General features: G+C 37.3%; 1 protein-coding gene across 7 annotated transcripts in view; it reads left to right on the forward strand.

Annotated features, from left to right (window-relative positions):
• The window catches only part of FAM126A (family with sequence similarity 126 member A), a 49,917-nt gene that overhangs the window by 19,783 nt on the left and 7,407 nt on the right, over positions 1–22,727 (forward strand). For all 7 annotated transcript variants that reach the window (XM_037383913.1, XM_037383917.1, XM_037383919.1 and 4 more), the window contains 9 exons: positions 944–1,023; positions 1,910–2,011; positions 6,449–6,628; positions 9,539–9,619; positions 10,032–10,147; positions 10,477–10,572; positions 15,204–15,320; positions 16,071–16,158; positions 16,647–16,806. In XM_037383913.1, coding sequence (XP_037239810.1) covers positions 973–1,023; positions 1,910–2,011; positions 6,449–6,628; positions 9,539–9,619; positions 10,032–10,147; positions 10,477–10,572; positions 15,204–15,320; positions 16,071–16,158; positions 16,647–16,806 — 991 coding nt within the window. In that variant the 5' untranslated portion in view covers positions 944–972. The remainder of the gene's footprint in view (positions 1–943; positions 1,024–1,909; positions 2,012–6,448; positions 6,629–9,538; positions 9,620–10,031; positions 10,148–10,476; positions 10,573–15,203; positions 15,321–16,070; positions 16,159–16,646; positions 16,807–22,727) is intronic.

Raw genomic sequence — 22,727 nt, forward strand, 5'->3', positions numbered from 1 at the left:
ATCCAAGAAGTTGCTGGACAGACTGTTAAATTTTATTTCTTTTGCCATTCATGTTTGAATAGTCATTTGTCACAGCCATGTCCTCCTATGCATTGAAAGATTTTGGTCACTTTCTCTTTAGGTAAAACCGTACTTAGGTACTTTCCTCCTTGTTTCCAAATGTGAAATCCATGGTCACAATTTTGATAAGTTAATGTGTATTGTTGAATAGTTTACCTATGCCTAGGGTATCCCACACAGCATGCTTTTTTAATAGTTCTGTATCTTAACAGATACTATGTTGCTCATTGTTTCAGAGTATGTTGTTCCAAGGGACAGTTGGTTTTAAGCATTTTCTCAGAAATTAAGAGAAATCAGAGATTTCAAAGGCCACTCTGCATCTCTTGTGTTGATCTTGCTCTGTCTGAGATGGTGCAGGATGTTGGTCAGGGGAGTCCATCTCAGGCTACACGCAGAGGCAGCAGGCTCGTTGTCCTGCAGTTGCTGCCATCGGGGAGGACCGAAAGGTTTTCAGTCCGCCTTTGTTTCAGTGACCTTTTCCAAGTTAGGAATAGCAGTTGACTAGGAAAAAACCTAAACAGTCATTTCTCTTTAGTGAGCCCATACAGTTTTCTCTTGAGTTCTGTAAGCTGAAAAATAAATTTAAATTGAGAAGGTAATATTTTCTGTTTTCAAAATGCCATTTCTGCAGATCTTTGACTTAGCTTCCCACGCAATACATACAGCAGTTTAATAAATTCCAAGTATGTGAAGACTCCCATGCTTAATGCTCCCAGCAGCTTGCATAAGTGAGGTAGAATAAAAGTTCAAAGTAGTGTCAGCATGTGAAATGTTAACAAGTAAAAGCATAAGATTCTTTAAATATTCACAGGGACTTGATTTTCATCATCTGTTTAGTGCAGTGACTACACAGTTTTCACAAACTGTTTGCTTGTTCTTTCAGGCTGAAGGTTTTGGAACGGATGTTGGAAGATGTTAGCTGTGGATACTGGGGTTGTGGAGGAGTGGTTATCAGAGTTCAAGGTAATATACTCTCAGATATTTAGCCAGTAGTAGTTGAATCACTGCTTGGAGCAGTATGTGGGAGTGCTTGATTGCTGTAGAAATGAAGAAAAATAGTAAATTTGGGTTTTGCTGCGATAGTGTGTTATATACAAATGTCTGCTTGAAAGGATTTTTTTCCTTGTCCTCTTTGGGACTACGTACTTCCTGATACAGAGCGGTGAAACGTTTATCAGGGATGAATGGTCTTGTTGGTTTGAGTACGGACTAGACTGTAGGATTTACTCCTGGTCTACTTAGATATAATGGGAATGTGTTTTCCTATCTGTATAGCAGAGTATGATCTCCTTTGAAGGACTGTAGACAAGCAGTACTGTAAGAGCTATGAATAACAAGTTTAAATGTACAGCTTCCAAAGGCTCGTTAAAAAGATTGGATTTTTTACGCTCAAGTACTGACAGAAAATCCGTTTAATGTTAAAGAAGAACTGTTCACAAATTCCAGTTGATATGTTCTTTCAGAGTATATGCTTTATGCTATGTTCATTAGCTGTGTACAGTCAGTCTTGAGAACTCCTTAAAGCATGGATCTGCAAGCTTCGAAGTTTCACAGTACTGAAATTTCAGTGGGGTTTCACCTGTGAAATTCTTGGCTTTTATCTATTTCCGTCCGCTGTCATATCCTGTATCAAACTGTCTGCAAAATGATAAAATCCACTGTGTCTTCTGGCAATTTTGTTGTCCTGAAAACATGCTCATTTCTGCAGTAAGGATTTCTTTGTGAAACAAGTTTTACTTTATAGTAAACTCCGATAGACAGTAGCTTGTAATGGAAAATCGTTGAAATAACTGTTACAGTTTAATGATAAAAATAGCTTTTTGTAGTCGTTAAAATATTTTTATTTCAGACACTGCCAGAAGCATCCATATCTAGTTATGCTACAAACTTGAAAGACAAGAGTGCTTTGATTTCATCTCTTTACAAAGTAATTCAGGAGCCACAGAGTGAAGTGAGTATATCGGATCACTTGCACAAAATGTCTGACATAACACTGACAAAATAAAATAAGACCTTGTGTGCTAGTTAATTGTGTTCTAACTATGTGAACCACAGAACTACATTGAAGAGTCTCAGTCAAAATACTTGTTCTTAGCAATTGCATACTACCGTGGAAACAATTCGGAAGTTTTGTAACCTACTGATCATAACTAAACTTGCAGATCATACTCATGGGCTTCAGGACTTGGGTATAGAATTGAGAAATATATTAAGGAATAGAAAGATGTTTGAGACTGACAAAATTCTTTCTGTAATTCAGTATCACTCAGATGAGAATATATAGCAATCAGAAGCTTGTCTATTACAACCCAAGAGAGCAATGTTAGATAGGTTTGCAATCCTTTTAAGTTATTGCTTAGGCTTTGGAATTTTTTTTGTTCCTGTTCTAAATACACGCACTATAAATACATGCATTTATACAGTGGATGTACCCTTGCTGAAATGATGGCAAAAAAACCCCCAACAAACCTGGGGGGCAGGGGGTGTAAGCTAGCTCTGAACCTGTGCCAGGAATGGTTCCATACCCTGTGGCTGCACTTGTTTTGAAGTGTCCAGGTGAGTTTGGAACACACTGAGCTGGTTTTAATTGTGTCTCTAATTGCATTGTCTTGCTTTCTACTGTCCAGCAAATCTTGTGTGTATTATTTTAAAATTGCACCAAGTCCTTAATTCCTTTTCTGAAAAGACCCAGCTTAAGGAGCCTTTCCAAAGTTAGAGATGACGCGAGTAGTGGCCAGAGGATAAAGTGCTTTCAGTATATACATTTTTAGAGAGAATTCTGATAGAGAAATTCCCAGGTTGTCCAGAAAAGAAGAAATGTAATTTTACTTAGCTACTCAGAAAGGCATTCTGAGTCATTCCAGCTACTGAGTCAAGCCTGTCTGGTCTCCCAAATGCATATCAACATGTAAGTTAATCTGATGAGTCTTGCTGTTGATAGGCAATTTAATACTTTAATATATTCTTTGATTTCTTACTACTTCTGGCTATCACTAGGTTTTTCAGGGACCTTAGTAGCAGGGTGGTCAAGGCCCTGAAAATTCTGCTTGGTGGTTGGGATAATTCTGGGGGCAAGGTATTGAAGATTTCCCTGTGAGACTTTGAATTGAAATGAAAATCCAGTGCTGACACTGAGTGTGGTCCTGCCTTGGGAGAATAGTCTTAAAATCTTTATTTGAACCGTTCTTTGAGTGCCTGTCATGTGGAAAGGGCTACTTGGAGCTTTCCATGTTATGAAAATACTTATAAACTAGCAGTTCAAAAGACAAGTAATTTCTTTCAACTGTTATTTGCAATCTGTTAGCTGCATTGTGTAATGACAACTTGTTTTACAGTGTAGGATGTGTGCTGTCCTTTATCTCATGTAAGTAATGCGAAGGGGAATGATTAATGTGTAAACACTACAAATACTGCTGAAATTAAAAACAAACCACCCCATCTGTATACTTTTGAATACATGTACTTCTAATACAATATTTAACTGTACCTTATAACTGTGATTAATCTCATTTTGAGAGATGGATGTGTTCTTTTTTTAAGCATTTGAAAAGTGATCATGTGTATTTGCATCTGTGACTGCGTTTTCGTGCTGGTTCGTGTTTGCTTTTCATAAGGGTTTTCTGTTAACTTTTCCAAAAACTTAATAATCAGTATGTGAGGTAAAGGGACTACTTCTTTGCTATAGCAAAGAAATACCCAATTCATAGTAGCTTTCTTAATAGAGACTTTGTTAGTTACTTTTGGTGTTCCCTGGGCCACTGACAGATGAAAAATATAATTCATTACAAGGAGTATATTCAGTAGATGTGAAGATTTAAAGGACTTTTAATTGACTCAAGAATCCAACCATAAAAAAAAGAGGTTTGCTTCTTCACAAATTCAATATTTGTTTTTGCTTTCTATCTAAAATACTATTGCTGTCCCTTTAGACAGTAGCAATGTAGGCATTTGCATTAGGAAATAGAAGGTGTTTGGATTGTCTAACACACTTGGATACAACTTGGAAGAGGGATCAAATTGCTTGGACTTTCTTCTGTTCCAGTTTAAAAAATTGTTTCAGTCTAGACATTTTTCAGAACAGTCTTGATGTGGCATTTTGAGGAAGAAAGTCTGGTTTTGTATTGGTTATGCATTTAAGTGTGCAGATACAAAGCTGTCTCGACTGAGATAACGATGTGAACATGTATACCTGTCATAGCTATTTATGTGCCTTTTAAAGTTCAGATGCGTAATTCTGAACCGATACTTCATTGAAGGAAGCGCACAAATTGTGTGAAATATGTAAGCTGAAGATCGAAAGGACTTGTGCTGGTAAAGTTTTCTAGAAGGATCTTTGATATTCTTGCTCTTAAAACTGATGACTAGTTTAGCTTGGCATGATTTTTTTTTTTTTATTTTGCCTTTGCTGTAGATTTTTCACAGATTTTTCCAAAGAAAAGCTGTATCTGTCAGAAGTTAAAAATTCTTCTTTTTTTTTTTTTTTTTTTTGAATGGAGTAGATTGTTCCAAATTACTACTAAGAAAGAACCAAAACATGCTAAGATCTTCTGCGTTGAGAAGTAACTTTGGTAGGTGAGAAAGGTTGATTCAGCTTTCTCTGTATTCAGGAGGAAAAACTTAAGAAAGCAAGCAGATTTTTTTCTAGCATGGCCTTCTGGTGGTGGTGCCTCCTTTGCTGCAATAAAGGGAGGTAAATATAGAAGAATGGGTTTCTTACCTTTTTGAAAGCTTGCTCCATCAAAAACCTGAAGGTGTAACCTAGACAAATAGTACAAGAACAAGAGTGTTGTAATTAGAATGAAATGGAAAACATAATTTGCTTGTTATGAACAGTAAAGTATGTATCTATATTCCAGCTTGTAAGGATTTTCACAAAGGTGTTGAATAACACTTTGCTTTCTGAACTGAAGTGTAGTGGCAATTGTAATGATTATGGTATCTTTTGTCAGTGTGATCTCTAAAATGCATGTCTGGTTTGGGGGATTTTGTGCAGGAATACATTTCAGTGAAGGTTTAATACTATCCTCAACATTCCTGATTTTGAAATGAATTTAGAGTCTTATTTCTGTGAATCATGTAGATGAACTGTTCAGAACTAAATCTTGGAGCTAAGAAACAAGGTAGCAAAACTAGTCTTTTAGGTAAGTTACATTTGAATCCTGTCTTTGAGATTTGCAATTGGAGAATGTCACATTTTATGTAATGCTTTTTTATATTATAGCTGGAGCTGACAAAATTAATTCTAAATAACTGGAATCTTGGATTTTAATTTGTAAAGTTTGCTACTATAAAGCAATCAACTGCCTGGATTCTTTTTCAGGGAGTAGTTTCTTAAGTGATAGGATCCTCCTATTTGTTACTTGCAAATAAATGATTTAGAAGATTTAATTTAAAATCACATTTCCCCTTTCCCTCCCCCACTCCTTTTTTTTTTTATTTAGAAGAAATCCTTTTACAGTTCCAAACTCTTTTTCAGTAGTTTGCTGTGTTTGTTGCGAAAAAGTTGTTTTTGAGTTTTGCTTGAGTTCAGTGTCCAGTTCCAGCTGGCTTTGAAGGTGCCTGCTGGTTTTGACAGTATTTTCCACTTGGCTTAGGAAATCTATGTAGGTGACAAAAAAAAGTAATTTTGTACATTGACATGATGGCTGACACTGTTTCATCGTCTAGCAGAGGTAGCACAAGAATGCACATTAAATCCAGAAACACAGTGCAAACTGATTAGCTTAATTGGTTTAAAGTCTTTTAAAAAACTTTTTCTATGTATTACTTTCAGTTTGATATATTACCTCAATTTATATCAGCTTAACAAATTTGATTGTAAAAGTAGTCTTGAAGCTTCCCATTTCTGTCTCAAACCTATGAATATATCAGTTATCTAGAAGATTTTAATGATTGGAAAAGTAAACTAATTCTACTGTATACTAAGTTATTGTAATGCTTTGAATTTGAGTGTTTTGCAGCTGTTCTCACTTGGTGGGTAAAGGCTTCTAGCAATTTGTGTGTATACTCTTGGAGCTCTAGAATAGCAAGACCTTTTGTTCAGGTACTTTTCCTGTAGATTAAAAATATTGAGGGCATGGTACGAGGTGTGGTGATAACAAGTGTCCTCTGTTTATGCCTTTGAGGCTGGAGGAGGTGAGCAAAAAATGAGAGAAAGGAGCCATCGGAATTTTTTCTTCACACGGGATGGAAGCCTCTGCTTTTATCATCTGAAAGTATGTTATAAGGGATGAAAAGTAAGGTGACTTGGGCTGTTATTCCATCAGTCACTCCCTAATAACTAAAATGTAACACTTACCAGTTTACAGTTTTGTCCAAATTATTGATCCACAGAAAGCTGCGGTCTCTTGTAATGTTCTATTCATTCACAATTGTAATTATATTTCAGCTTCTGGAGCCAGTCTGCCATCAGCTCTTTGAGTTTTATCGGAGTGGTGAGGAACAGTTGCTACGATTTACACTGCAGTTTCTACCGGAATTGATGTGGTGCTATCTTGCTGTCTCAGCCAGCAGAGATTTGCAGAGCAGTGGATGCATAGAAGCTCTTCTCCTAGGAGTTTATAACTTGGTTTGTATTCACATGTAATTACTCAGGCCTAAAAGTATTAAATGTGCTTTTGCGGGTACTATAGAATATTTTACTGGGGAATAATTGACAATTTTGTTTCAAAATTGAGGTGATTGAATGTCTGAATTTTGACTCTTCAACTTAGTGTTCATGTTAAGAAATCTACAACATGAACTTCTTTTATTTTGGTGAATATTTTCTCTGCTCTTTTTGTGGTTCCTGGAAAGTGTTAATGCACCAACGGCTGAAGGAGCCAAAGGAGTCATCTTTGTTTCTTTTGTTACTTAATTCTTGGTTTGGTGATTAAACGTACATTCTGCTTGAGAGCTTTTAGAGGCAATATTTTTGAGGTGTTTGCATGTATTTTCTGGGGTATTCTGACTAGAAAACACAAAAGATCACTTTCAACAAATTCTTAGTACTTGACAGAGTACTAAGCTGAACAGATTGCTTAGCTTTGAGAAATTAAAGGTCTCTTTTCACTTGCAATAACCTTGACATTTTTTTTTCATATTTTGTATTAAATGATACTGTTTGTTATGAAGTCACTGCTTGAAGAACAGATTTATGAAGGAACCTTTAAGAGTACCATATTTTAGTTATACTTTTAGTCTTTCTATGGCTGTTCTAAAAAGCTTAATGTCCATTGGGATTCTCTTCAGTGTAGTTTGTACATTCTTGATGTTTTAGAAAGGCCTTTCTGGAAGTGAAACGGCGATTAACTTCAAGTCTTCTCTTCCCATTCTGAAAATCTGGAGAAGGCATCTCCCATCCTTCCTCTAAAAAGAATGTCAAGTGTCTTAAGCAACTGAAAACTTTTTTTTCACCAAGGAGTGTACTTAAAAGGACCTGAGCCCTTATATTCAACTCTTTAAGCAGAGTACAGCTTTCATGTGTTAGAATTCTGTGTGCTTAGTTGTATCTGAGAAGAAAAACATTCCTGGAAAACATTTGGTGTATCTTTTGCCTTAAATCAGTTCACTCCTTTATTTCCATGATGAAGTCATCCAAAACGGTTGACAGCTGTGGCTATGATCACTGGTCATTCTCCTAGAAGAGATTAGTTACGCCTGAAAACAGTCCAGTAATGTGTTCTTTTAGCTATGAACAGTTTCTTCAGTTAGTAACGTAGCCATCCATCTCCAGCTGCTTGGGGTCACAAGAATTTTACAGCAAGCTTCTGTAGGAAGCTGTAGATCAATATGATTTTTGGAAGCCTTTTTTCCCCACCTTTTGATTTAAGACACAATGACTGCTTATGGTAAAGTAATGCATGTTACTGATACTGACTTCTTCCCCTCTGTTGTCATAAAATTTGTAGCTTAAACAATCAAGATGGTACTGTTCTTCAGTATACAGGGCTGAAAAGGTAGTAGGTGACCTGCTTAGATACTCATTTTCTCTTTAACCAGCTACTTTGTTTTCAAAATCAAGGGGAGGGACGTAGACTAACACAAATAGTAAAATACTTCTGTAAATATGTATGATGGTGTCTTGGAACTTGAGGGAATTAAGATGTTCAACAGAATCCTTCAGTCTCTTACTGAAGGAAATTGAAAAAGTAAGTATTGCCCAGAGTAATTTTGAATACCCTGTGTTGTTGGGGGGTATGCAATTATTGTGACTGAACTTGAGGTCATGAATCGGTTTGTTCTACCTTCAGCTTGAAGACATACAGTGGTGGTGCATGCAGTTGATATTTTTGGCTTTCCTGGCAGTAGGTACCAGCTTGTTCTAATATGCTTCAGATCTTGAAATGCATTCCTGAAAATTACTTGTAAATTTGATTAGAATGAAGAGTCAAAATACTGGTGGTTTTCGTTTTTAAAAGTTTGGATGTAGCCAGATTTTCTTTATTCCCTTATCCTCCCATATATTGAGGAAACTGTTTTCCGCATTGATGCAGAAGCAATATTGAAAAAAATACCAGTGGTTTATGTGGAGAGTGGAGGAGCTGTGTAACTTCAGACAAAACAGCTCTGTATGCCTTTTTGATGCTTCTCAGTCTTCCTTTACCACTTCCTATTCTACTTTAAGAAATGACTTTTAATAATTACTATGTGAAGTTAGTCCTTCAGCCTTCCAAGGTATGGATGTGAAGAGGCACTGAAGCTCTTTTCTGATTTCTACCTCTGGATATATGAAATCTGCTGAAATTTGGGGAGGAGCAGGGGAAGTACTTTGTGTGTGTGTGGTGTTGGTTATCAGTCAGGTATGCTTTGGAACTTCTGAAGCTTTTTATCTGAAGTACTTCAGTGCTCTTCTGTGATACATACGCACATCTTTTTTTGCCTTGCCCATTAGTCTTCCATTAACTTACAGGAGTGAGAAGTCTACCAGCATACTGCTGCGGTGGTATCTTGCAGGAAAGTAGCTTCTCTAAAGCTTTGCATCTGTGCTTCTTTTAACTCTCTCTATGGAATTATCGGACTTGGGCTTTTGCAAATACTATGATGTCTGTTACTATCAAACCATTTGAAGCTGCAGTCGTTCCAGAGCTGTAATATTTCCAAACCAAATTACTTGTAGAGTCATTACTTGATAGTTTTCAGTTTTCAGAACAGAATTAGTGTGTTAACCTTCACAATTAGCAAATAGTATATAATTAAAAAAACAAAACACTGTTTAAACATATTGAGATTTCCAGTTAGTGTTTTTAAGGTGGGCTGTGTATACAAATATGTGTGCCCTTTGTTAAGTCATTTGACTAGTTTTCAGAAACAAAGCAAATGCACTGTGATAAAAGGCAAACACAGAGGTAATTTCTAGCTTGTGGCTCAGATTGTTATATTGTCCCTGTAATAATTTGTTGGCTTGCTTTATCCATTCACCCCCACCCAGTACTTAACATTTTTGAATGTCTGGTTTCTGTGGTACAGTGTAACCATTGGTATCTTTTGTCTTTCTCAGGAGATAGTTGACAAAGAGGGTCATAGTAAAGTGCTGAGTTTCACAATTCCATCTTTGTCCAAACCTTCAGTCTATCATGAAGTAAGTGACATCTACAGTGTAAAGTTGTTACTGCTCAAGAAAGGCAATATGCTTTGGAGACTTGTTTGTTAAGAATAAAAATGAAAACTAGTTTTAATGTGTTGCATGATGACATAGGAATATATTTCTCAGTCTTCTGAGTACTACTGACTGGTCTCTGAGGCCTCTTCAAGACTGAATAGTCATAACTTTATAATATCCTTGCACCAGCTATATCTTTTTTTTTTCTTTTCTGAAGCCATATATCTGGTGTAAAATAACTTCTCAAATCGAGGACAGCTAAGCAGTCAGATAACCTTAAGCCTGCTGAAAATTTCTGTACAAATACGGTGATGCTGGCGTTGTCTATTTTCATTTGCATCATAGCAAGACTTCAGGTGAACAGGTTCTGAATGGCCTTTTTTTCCTTTAGCCTTCCAGCATTGGCTCCATGGCTCTCACTGAAGGAGCTTTATCGCAGCATGGTTTGTCCAGGGTTGTGTACAGTGGACCTCATCCTCAGAGGGAGATGTTAACAGCACAGAACAGGTGACATTGTGTAATAAGATTTTATTTGAGAATCACTGATGAATGTTAAATTCTTATAATTTTTAATATAGTTACAGACTGCAGGTGGATGTGAGTGTATGCTGTGTTTTGTGGGTTTTTTTGTTTTTAAATGTGTAAATGTAGATGCAGAAAGACTAGCCATCCATATTATTAATGAAGAGGAAAAGCTTACAGAACCAAACTACTCAGTTGTCAATTTTATTGAAACGAAATACTAAATCAGTTCAAATAACTTGCAAATTTCTGTGTAAATGTCTTTTCAAAAACAAAATTGGTAATGTAATTCTAATGTTTCTTGTAAAACCCAGGTTTGAAGTGCTGACTTTCCTTCTTCTCTGTTACAATGCTGCCTTAAGCTACATGCCTGCAGTTTCTCTACAGTCGTTGTGTCAGATTTGTTCAAGGTAATTTCTGTAGGTTATTTACACTTAAAATGGCGTTTTCAACTTGAAATGCAATCAGTTTGAACTTTTCTTTTTAAAAGCTTCAGGTTCCCAAATTATTCTCGTAAGCTTGACTACTTTTCGTAAGTATTTACAGCTCCCTTATTTGCTTTTCAGGTATCTCTTCCATAACTTTGGCTGAGGTCTCAAAATGGGTAGGCAGTGACCTGGTGTATATACAGCGCTGTTAAGCGGAGAAATCAGATCGGGGGACCTGTTTGTTTTTTAATCAAAGTAGTTGTAGGTGTGTTAACTAAATAGAATGAGAAAATCTCAGTAAATTTTGTACTGCAAGCTTACTAAATGTATTTAAATGCTGTGCAAGTTAAAATTTTCTTGAAATTATAGTAGATCTTGTACATCCATTCTTACAGATACTTTGGGTATTTCCAACATCTGCTGTTACTTCAAAAACGAAACTAAAAAAACCCCAAACCCAAAACACACATAAGCTTTTATTAGTGTCTATTTTTGATCCATTTCTTTTTTGAAAGAGGAAGAACTGGTTGTAAATGTGTCTATCTCTAGATTTTTTTGAAAGTAGACTTTGGGTTAAGGAAAAAATCAGAATGCTCTTGTTAACCCAGGAAACCTGAGAGAGACCTACAAGTCAACTACAGTAATTTACTAGTCAGAGTTCCAAGATTCCTCACACAAACAAGCATCTGTGGTAATAGATGACTGTAAGATCCTTTCTCCAGAGGAGGAGAACGAGCATTGGAGCACTAGGCAGTATTTACAAGAGTCTTTACAAGATCTTTGATAGATATGCTGGTCTAAAACTGAAGGTGGAACATATTTAGAAGCTAAGGATTGTGGACAGGAGACTGATGTTGCTTATTTTGGTTGATAAGATTCTGCTTGTATTTGGGATAAATATTTTTTTAAGAGGCCAGCAAAAAACCCCAAGCAAATTACAAGCAGATGCAAGCAAGTCTTCCTACTTCAATATGTTGAACGTTTGGATACCAAATTATTTGAATCTATACAATTCAACTTTTGTCTTAGTTCTTAATTGCCTATTAGCTTTGGCATCCATGTTTCATTGCTTACTGGAAATCTTGCCCTGACAGCATTTTAGGGATTCAAGGGAATACGTGTCAGAAGACCAGAACATCTTTCAGTATCCTGTTTGGATGTGGTGCTGACAAAATTCCCAGAAGAGTCTCTAGAATAACTCCTTTAATTAGTTTGGGCAGTGTTGAATTTAGGTTTGTTTTGGAAGGTCTATGTGAAAGCACTCTACAATGAATGTGTTTTCTTCTAGTAAGTCTTAATTCAATTTTTATGACTTCTAAAGAAGCAGAAGCTTCTAGTACTACTTACTTACAAACATGAACTGTAAATGTGACAGTCTCAAGTGCTTGTCTCAAGTGTTGTAAACCCTGATTTTTTTACATTTGGGCATCTTCAGTTACTAAGTCTCTTCTCACAAGGCTAATAACTTTGATGTAAAACAAAGCAGTTCTGCTGATGTTATTCTAGCCTTTTAGAGGAAGTAACATGGACTAGGGTAAAGGCTTCTTAAAACTAATCAGTATAGGCATTAATTAAGTGTCGCTGTTAAGGTCTTCTCTATATAACTGTGTTAACTGATCACATTCCTACTGAGAGTTCACGACTTAAAAAAAAAAATACTTACTGTATTCCTATACAGTAGTATCTAGTAAATGCTTAAACATATATATTAGCATAAAATTGACCTGGTTAGATGGGTTTTATGTAAACTAGGATTTTTGTTTAAACTGGACACTTGCTGCTGCTGCACCACCCACAGGCTTTATATACAAGACTGAAATGCTTATTAGTGGATTATGTGTCATTTTTGAGCAAAACCATTAGTAGAAGTTGTGGACTATCTGGAACTGAACTGTTGCCCAAGTTGCATAATAAAACTTCTTGTGGGGAATAAAGAAGGGGAAAATAGGATGGAAATTTTGTGGGGGAGTTATGCAACTTAGTTTCAGTAACTGGCTCTTGTGGTTTAGAACTAGGTAAGAGTCAGAAAAACAGCTTTCATGCTTTAACTTTTACCATGTATGGACAAAGTGAAATATGAGAGGATGGACTTGTTTGGTTCCAGCATCTTCAGCATAGTTAATGGAAGAGTCAATTTGATTCACTTAACTGGAAGTAAGGTTTTTGTTTTAGCTAGCTATGTATATATTTTACAGGTGAACTCTGTATTTTAAGAGAAATTTATTTGCATTCTGGTTTCTAAAAATCTAGAGTTTTAAGCAATTTGAATAGTGAGACACAAATCACAATGCAATCTGAAGTAATACAGTCCTATCAATAAAATCAGAGTTAGAATCTGAATGAATAAGCAGGCAATACTTAAATAGTCTGTGCTTCTTGCCAACAACAATATCAAATTTAGGAGAAAACTTGCAGTTGGCTAACAATTAACGTTTGGCTACTCTTGAAAATCAAAATTCAAAGCTAAGCAAAATGAATTCTTTTTTTAGAAATATGATTTTGAGTTGTTGAATTCAGTCACTTAAATCTTGGTTTAGGCCAGTCTGAGAAGGTTGTATTTAGGGTTGCAGATTTCAGTGAGAATTATGACTAAATACTGGTGCTCAGAGCAGCAGCTGACCAGTTCTATGAAGCGGCAGCACAAGCCTAGGCTTTATGGAATACTCGAGGAGTGCATAGAGGGGGGGTATCTTATACCTTACCTATAGGTATCTTAACCTTGTGATGTTCAGCAAGACCAAGTGCAAGACCCTACACCTGTGTTGGGGTGATATCCTACATCAGTACAGACTGAGGGATGAATGGATTGAGAGCAGCCCTGTGGAGAAGGGCTTGGGGATGCAGTGCAATGTGTACTTGCAGCCCGGAAAGCTGATCGTATCCTAGATTGCGTAAAATGAGTGTGGCCAGCAGGCTGGGAGGGGGAGAATCACCTCCCTACTCATCTCTTGTGAGACCGCACCTGGAGTACTGCATCCAGTTCTGAGGTCCCCAGTAAAAGACAGACATGGACCTGTTCTGTGGACCTCCGGGTCCAGCAGAGCGCCTCAAAAACAATCGGTCATGGGGCTGGAACATTGCTGCTGTAAAGACAGGCTGAGAGTGTTGGGGTGGTTCAGGCTGGAGGAGAAAAGGTTCCAGGGAGGCCTTATTGCAGCCCTTCAATGTAAGGGAAGCTTACAAAAAAGATGAGAGGGGCTTTTTAGCAGGATCTGTAGTGACAGGACAAGGGGCAACAGTTGTAAACTGAAAGGGAGTTGGTTTAGATTGGACATGAGGAAGAAGGTTTTTTTACAATGAGAGTGGTGAGGTACTGGAGCAGGTTGTCCAGAGATGATGTGGATGCCACATCTTTGGAGTTGTTCAAGGTCAGGTTGGACAGGGCTTTGAACAAACTCATCTAGTGGGAGATGTCCCTGCCCATGGCAGGTGGGGTAGAAATTGTTGGTCTTTAAAGGTCCCTTCCAACCCAAACTGTTCTATGAATCTTCCTTTATAAACATCTCAATGTTTTTGTTTCTTTGCATGTTCTCACTAGTGTGGCTTCCTGTCTTTCCTGATGAAGTGTATAAAATCTTTTTTTGTTGTTGTTTTTATTTGGAGATACGGTGATAATGATGTGAAGAGTCACATTTAGATCATAGTGGGTATGAAGTATATACTGGGAGAGTTGCTGAACCATAGAGAACTTAGGGGTGCTGTCTGCTTTTTTGAGTGAGGTGTTTGGGTTTTTTTAGTAGCCAAAGAGTTGTGGCATAAAGGAGAGGGGGAAAAAAGTGCAGTAGGTTAGTGGTAAAGTTAGTATTAATATAACAAAGCTCCTGAGATCTCTATTACAGATGTAATTTGAAAGGTACTACAATACAATCTTAACTCAATATTTTTTTCCTGGAAAAAAGTAGATTTAAGAGATTTAAGTAGATTACAAGCTTTCCACTGTTGAAGCGGAAGAATTGAAGCTTTTTGAGACTAAACCTTCTAGTGTCTGCTTTGAAGAATGAAATACTTTGATTAATGTCATTAAAGGTCATTCCAGAAGTCCAGTAATAGCCAATTAATTGAATATTTAACTACCCAATATCTTTGATTTAAAAAATGTTTTAACTGCAGAACCTGATGTGAAATTTAGTTCAGAACTAAATTCTAAAGCTGACTTTTACTGGATTTTAAAATAATTTTATGAATGTGACATTTCTAGTCTTCTTCTTTGACAGCTTGTGTGCAGCTTCCATATTATGTGCAATGACGCTTATGTTTGTCTCTAATATCAATGGTTGCTATGCTGCTTTGTTTAAATGCTATTAACTTATTTTTCACTTGTTTTGCAGCAAATGTGTGGGTTCAGAATGGATTTCACTGGCCGTTTTCTTTCATGTTGCGTTGTAGTATAAATGTAACAGGAGTGATTTGGACGTTTCTGTTTGAAGGATTTGAACTGTGCCGGCAGAGGGCAAGCCCTTCCATACTGAGACAGTCTGCTTCAGCACAGGGTTGTTGATGGGTACCTTCCTTTGGGTCTAGTATAATTAAAATGCATACTAAACACCTAGCTTTGTAGTGTTCTATAGAAAGGTGTAGATTATTTGCTAATGACAAATGTATGATTTCTTTAGAATTTGTGTCTGTGGATATCCTCGCCAACAAGTGAGAAAGTACAAGGGAGTCAACAGTAGGATTCCAGTTTCATCTGAATTCATGGTGCAAATGCTGACAGGGATTTATTATGCCTTGTAAGTTTCATGAGTTTTTTTTAATATGTGTACAAAATAAAGAAATGTCAGCTTAATTTCTACACTTGTTTCAGCATACTAGTTTTTAAACGTTTTGTTTTCTAGTGGACAGATGCTGTGTCTAGCAGTAGGTTCCTCAGGAAGAGAAAATAATTCTCCAGCTAGGTGGCTGAAGTTACCCATGTCATATTGGGGAGTGAGGGCTAGAATAGCACTTAATAGGTGTAACTGCTGATGTGAAAAAATCTTTTTAAAAAGCCTTTTCTAACTGTCGTCTGCTGTCTGCATTTTTGCATGCTTAAGTTTGACATCAGTCTAGTTGAGGAAAAAAGTGGGTTTTTTTCAGTGAAATGCTGATGTCATCTATTCTTTAATAGTCATGTTAGTGTGTGAAGCTGCCTCATTAACTGAAGTAATTAGAGACTAGTAACACAGGAATACTCAAAAGGTGGAGGAATATTAAAACAATCCTGTTTGAATTTCAGAATATTTCATGACTAGCTGATAAGTACCTAATTACATAATTTGTAAACTGCTCAGGGTGGCCAATGAAAATAAAACTTCGTATCCGTAGATGCTACTCCAGAACAAATTATCTAAATAAGCAGGCTTACTGCTAGAGAACACAAATAGTTCAACTTTCCTAAATGGAGCTCTCAAGGAACGCTACATCGGTGAAGGTTATGTGACCCAAGAAGGTTCATCTATTGATATAGATGCTTATCATTATGTATATATTTACCTTTGTAGTTATAATGGAGAATGGGATCTGGCTCGTAAAGCTATGGATGACATTTTGTATAGAGCACAGCTGGAGCTGTATCCGGAACCTCTGCTGGTAGGTATTGTATTTCAACATCTTTTTAAGTAGAATTTTTAGTCTAGGAAAGCCTTCCTGTGAACACTTCTGATGGAACATTACACCAGGAACCCAAATCCCACAAGGTCTGTGTGGCTGTGCTTGTGTGAATAGCTACATCTGTAAGTATATGCACACATGCACAGGTATTTTCAGTGTACTTAGTTATATTGTCATCTTCCCTGGTGAACAAGCTATTGTCATTTGAACACTTTCACATTTTAAAAGCTTAGATGATGGCACAGAAGCGCTCTGAAGTAATAGCCCCATCTTTAAACTGCAAACTACGTCTTAAAAAGTAGCAAGTATTACTTCTGAGAGATAAATGCAAACAGCATTCTTTACAATTTCTGCAAAAAGCCAGTGTGCTGCTTTGACCTTAAACTGGGAATAAGAATCCTCTGACAGAATTCTTCCAAAACTTGGATCTTCATGTTAAGAGTTTAACTGCATCTTTTCTGTTCTAGGTTGCTAATGCAATAAAAGCTTCACTGCCTCAGGGTGCTATGAAATCTAGTAAAGAAGGTACAAGATGCATTCAGGTTGAAATTACACCTACTTCATCCAGAATATCCAGAAATGCTGTGACTAGCATGTCTATCAGAGGGCATAGGTGGAAAAGGCATGGTAAGAAACACATTTTATAATGAATTCTCAACTTTTTACATGTGTTTAAAATAATACTGAAAATTTTGTTATTGCATATCTTCATTGCTAGTAAGCAAGCAGCATTTTGGAGGTTTTCTGTTTTTTGACTGGTGAATGGGAATCTTAATGCAGTTCGCATGAAATATATTCTCTATTTCCTTAATCATGCTTAAAAAAAAACCAAACCAAAAAACTTGTTAAAGGGAGCTGGACAAAGTTATTTGCTCTTTTAAAGAGGCCAGTGTCTGGTTTCTTTTGGAAAGTGGTTTATAGCACCTGAAGCAAAGCAAGTATTTAACTGCAGAACTTCATCTGTTTTAAATTAAATAAAAATCAGGTTTAAGGACAGAGGGATAAATTACTAAGTTCTGGTGTTGTGGTTTAACTCTGGCTTGCAAGTAAGCACCACACAGCCACTTACTCACTCCCCTGCAGTAAGATGGGGGGAGGATTGAAAGAGGAGAAGTGAGAAAAGTAATGGGTTGAGATAGGCAATTAGCCAGACGAAGCAAAAGCTGCAGAGGCAAGCAATGCAAAATAAGGAATTCGTTCACATCCCATCGGCAGGCAGGTGTTCAGTCAACTCCAGGAAAGCAGGGCTCCATCATTCATGACAGTTACTTGGGAAGACAGATGCCATCGCTCTGAATGTGCCCCCACTTCCTCCTTCCCCCAGCTTTATATACCAAGCATGACATCATATGGTATGGGATATCCCTTTGGTCAGTTGGGGTTAGCTGTCCCGGCCATGTCCCCTCCCACCTTCTTGTGCATCCCCAGCCTGCTCACTGCCGGGATGGTATGAGAAGCAGCAAAGGCCTTGGCTCCATGTAAGCACTGCTCAGCCGTAAGAAAAACATCCCTGAATTATCAACACTGTTTTCAGCACAACTCCAAAGCATAGCCCCATACAAGCCACTAGGAAGAAAATTAACTCTATCCCAGCTAAAGTTGGCACATTTGGGCAAACTAATATAAAGGCTTCCATAAAGTAAAGCACAGATCTGGACTGAGAAGTAGAAAAAATGGTGCTGAACATATTGCAAAAGGAGAAGCATTCTTCTACCATCCTCAGATGAGGGAAGAGTAGCTGGACCAGCAATCAAAATTGGCAATGGCTTATTCTGCTGGGCTTGTAATTCTGATGACAGGCTAAGCAAGTGAGTGTAGATAAGAATGCTCTTTTAGTAGGTTCAGTAAAGATTTTGAAGTAGTATCAAAAATTTCTGTATGATGTGTACTCTATGAGCTTTTGTAGTATAAGGACAGTTTGGTTAGGAAAAAAAATTTGCCAAGTTACTTGTCATAAAGGATTGAGAGATAATTCAGCTAAGTGTTGAAATATAAATATGCTGGTGGAAAATGACTTAAAAATTACTGCTCAGAAAGCCCTATCTTTATGGTACACATTGGTGGTATTAGTACCAATAGTAAGCTGCCAGAGGGGGTGAGGGGCAAAGAAGGGTGAAATGACCAAACTTCAGTTGATCAAAAACTGCTTAAAACCCTCAAAGCTGAGGAGCAAATCTTTACTGTCTTTACCTTGAGCGCGGTCCAGTAGCAATTCATAACTGAAATGTCAAGACTGCTAAGAACCATTTTAGTTTTATTATTTATTTTCCTTTCTTCAGGCTTACAGTTCTTAAGCAGGGATTATTGACCAGGTGCAAGAAAACTGTATGATAGCTCAGCTTTATAAATAGACAGATGCCCTCTGAAGCTTGGCAATTTTGTTAGCTATTACTTTTAGTAGTTCTGATGCTTGTTCAGTTGAGGTGGTGCAGGGGAACGCACATAGGGATACTGAGTGCTAGTTCATTCAGTGGAATTGGAAGTGTATTAAAATGAACGTTCCCTTTGGCTTTGTGTTTACACAAAAAATCAAATAAAATTGTTACAGAATCAGTATTTGAACCATCCTTATAAGAATGCAGATTTTTCAGCAAATACAGAGATCCAGAAGTTTTTACAGTTGCCTTCTTGCAGGGGTGATGCTTAGTGAAGTTCAAGGAAAAATGGGTGGGACAAGTGTGCCCTGCAGCTGATAACAGTAAGGTGAAAGGGAAATGAGAATAGGACTCACAGAAATGGGAAGGAATGCTGTGTTTTGTGGGAGTCTCATAAAGCAGGAAAAGTTGAGAGAAACAGTGGTAATCTAGTTAGTATGACCCAAGTGAGGAGCAGTCAGCATTTAGGGATAAAGACTAAGAACTTTTTACAAAAAATCTCTTGTCAACATTTTATGTGGATTATTGGGAAAACTTCAAATTTGCCTTGATGGTACAGGATTTAATGAAGAGGAAGAAAATCACTTAGGGTAGGGCGGTGTGGAGGGGAACTTGTCTAGCAGGTTGTGGGAGTAGTTGTAAATTTGAAGACAGTGTAAACATGAAGTTAGTTTAAAGGCCAAAACTGAGTCTATGGTATCTTTGACTGTCTGATTGTTTTAAATGGTATATGATCCATGCATATATGACTTCAGCTGATCTCAAATTTTCATTATAAAACACTAAGAAAACTGTTGTTTGTGACTTAAAGGTGTTTTTTTTTTTAAGTCAGAGTGGGTAGTTGCCTGATTTCAAAATTCCTAAGAGTGTAATTTGGTTTCCCACAATTCCTGATGAAAGAAAGATACAGAATAGATCCTCAGGGTCAGCATGCAGAAAGAATAACAAGGCTTGTGCTTACAGATGCTTGTTTGAATTAAACTAAAGACTGAATTGGCAGAAATCAGATGACAAACCTGATACCTCCTGACCATTATTCTTTCTCCCACAGTGTAAAAGGGGAAAAAATATATTCAGCGGTTTTATTTTTGTGTTTCAGTATAATAAAAATGAGCTGTACAAATGGATTAGGAAGCTAGAGGAGACAGTTGAGAGATACTTTGGCCTTATACATTACGTAGACCAGAAGACCTGATGAAGCAAAGCATCCCTTGGAGGAAGCAAGGGCAGCAATTTTCAGTCACTAGCTATTTGAGTAAAAGAGTTACAGCCAATCACATTTCCAGCTGAGAAGCATGGGCTTTATTTTTTTATCTCTTAAAAAATTCAGTTTACTCCTAAAAGTTTTCAGACATTGTATCTTGCTAGCCTTTGCTAGAACTCTAGATTGGAGACAGTTTTGAAAAAAAGTAGACTTAGCATTTCATCTTACTGTGATACTCAACCCTGCAACTTACCCATTAAACCTGTTACTTAAAAGGACTTTTAAAAAATCAAATTTCTATTGTGAATTTGAACTTCTAAGGTAAATACTTTAGAGGTACCAAAGGTGAAGGTCATTTGCAGAATGGATCCATCTAATCATAAATGGATAGTATTTACAGAGTCAATTGAACTAGCCATCACTTGTCAAAAATTATTTAGCTCTGTTTAATTGGATTGTATATAATCATAAAGCCTAAAGAAAAGGAGCATTAGCTCCTCTGTCTAGCAATAGTTTTTGTAGTATTCATGTTTTAAAAACAAACAGTGAGTGGCATCTTTGTTTCCATTCGTAAATAGAGGAAAACCAGAAAAATCATACAGTGTGTAAGGGAAATAAACAACTGTTCATTTAAGCGTTTATGGAAGCTAGGAAAAAAAATAAAGCAAGCCCTAGCAACACTTTCCTTGCTAATGTAAAATCTGCTAAGCTGTCCTATAAAAAAAAGGGTTGCTCAGGAAAAAACTCCTGTATGTAAAGGGAATGCATGTGAGAGAGATAATCTAATGTAACAGACAGAGGAAGAAGAGATAAGTAGATGTTGGTAAGATACAACATAACACAAAACTAAAGGCATCAGCTAGAGGTGAAAGGCAAGATGTTGGGGTTTTCTACCATGGCAGAAATTGATTTTCATGTGGTACAAAAGGTTTAGAAATCCTTAGAAGTCTTTGAACCTCTGTGGAGAGAATTTTCTTACTTTTTTTGAAACAATATTAATTCCTGAAAGAGTTAGAACTTTTAGGAATCTAGAGTGAATGTTAATTTTGGGGTATAAGCTTGATGCTTTTGTGAATAATTCAAAATGCTAACATTGTTGTGCAGGAAGTGCAGCTTGAGCTTGTGGTGGTTAAAATTGAATTACAATCCAAATGGACAGTTTCCCTGTGCAATCTGAGGTAAATGATGTGGGCAACTGTAATAGTAAGGTAGACAGTGATTGAAATATTTTAAAAACTAATTCTTAGCAGCAAGTAACCATGAAATGTATTTTATCAATTTATTGGCTGTACTACTCAAAGCAGTCAGAAACATGTCTCCAAATGCATTTTCCTTCATATGCTATGCGTATGCATTGTGATACCTTTCAAACGGGCATACTTACTCAGTTTTCTCTCTACACTGCTTAGCAGTGTGCTTTTTCTCTTTTGCTGCATTGCCTTGTGCGCTGAGTATTAATATCTCTTTCTCAAAGGGTAGAACCCCCCCAGAGCTGTCCAGATTGAAGCAGTATTTTCTTTAAAACCAAGCACTATAAAGCTAAAGGTTTGTTTTATGTGGTTTTAAAATTTTTAAAGTAAGGAGGGGATGCTACTATGAAGGATATGGGTTGTGTAGTCTTACCCCTGCCACAAGACTGTAGGTGCTACAGTAGGCAGTGTTAACAGGAGTTGAGATACCAGTATCCCATTTTTTTGTTAATTTTCTCCTGTAGTTCAATGTTAAACTTTGAGAAAGGTATATTCCCTTTCATTGAAAGCAGTTAATAGCATTTAACTAAAAGATCAGTCATAATTATGTTGAGTAAAATATGGGTTTCGTTTTTTTCCCAGTTCATTGTGGTAATGGGTACACAGCTGTGGGAATGCAGCAATGATGGGTAAAGTGCTGATAATACATTTAGAAATGCACACTACCAAACAACAATAACCATGTAGCGCTGTTATACAAAACCTGTAACAAAAAAAATTCTTCCTCTCTCCTCTGATTTCTGCTGTCTACTCTGAGTCTCCTTTCTTTGGAGCTGGATGCTGCTGACCAGTGCTTCTCTGCCGCTGGTGGGGAAGGGATGGACAGTAAGCTCTGTACTGCCCTCTCCTCTTTCGTGTCCTGGCTCTAACCGAAGTTTATAGCAGAATCAATTTCTTCACATGGAGATCAGTGGCTCCTGAGAAAAAGTTCTGCTGAAATAATGTGCCTGGAGCTGCACTGATGGAGTAGCAGGAAGGAGTTTGGAGATTGCCGTAGGAGAGGCACGGATACCTCACCCCCTAGTAAAATCAGAGCAATGAGGCCACTCAGAGTGGTGATCTTCGCCCCTCACTAACCTTTCTGCTCCTATCTTTTTATTAAAAAGGCTGTATTTGATGATGGTGGTATTATTATCATCATCTTGATTATCATCATTATTGTGATTTATTATTATTGTTGCAGTTCACTGTGCTCAGTTATCTTTGTTACTGACAATACAAGACTTGCAGAAAGTGCTGTTAGGGGGAGTAACACTTGAAAACAGTTCTAACTTCTGCCAAATATCAGGAAGGTAGTGGCTAATCGCAGCAATTATTAATGACATTTCCTATTAATAGTGCAACTTGTTAAGCATATACTTTCACTAGTAGTTGACTAGTTAGAAAGACTCATGATACTTAGCATTTGCAGGTAAAATCAGGGATAGCTCTTATACCTGGGGTCAGTGATGTCCATTCCTGCCAGAATAACCTTCTCGCTCTGGAGGTTTTATTTCATTGTTAGAAGTGCAGGCAGCACAAATGCTGGCAAAAAGCCCAGTGCTATAGCCTGCTTCACCTAGACGTACACTGTGCCTGCACAAGAGCCCCCAGTGTGGGGACAGGGGGGAAGAGGGGATCCCCTCCAGCCAAAAAGCATTAGAGCTGCTGCTGTGAGAAATCATCTCATTGTAAATTCCTCAGGTTTGGGGCTTCATCAATGTCTGTACTGCCAGCTTC

This window comes from Falco rusticolus, chromosome 4 (assembly GCF_015220075.1).
Source record: "Falco rusticolus isolate bFalRus1 chromosome 4, bFalRus1.pri, whole genome shotgun sequence".
Taxonomy (NCBI): Eukaryota; Metazoa; Chordata; class Aves; order Falconiformes; family Falconidae; genus Falco; species Falco rusticolus.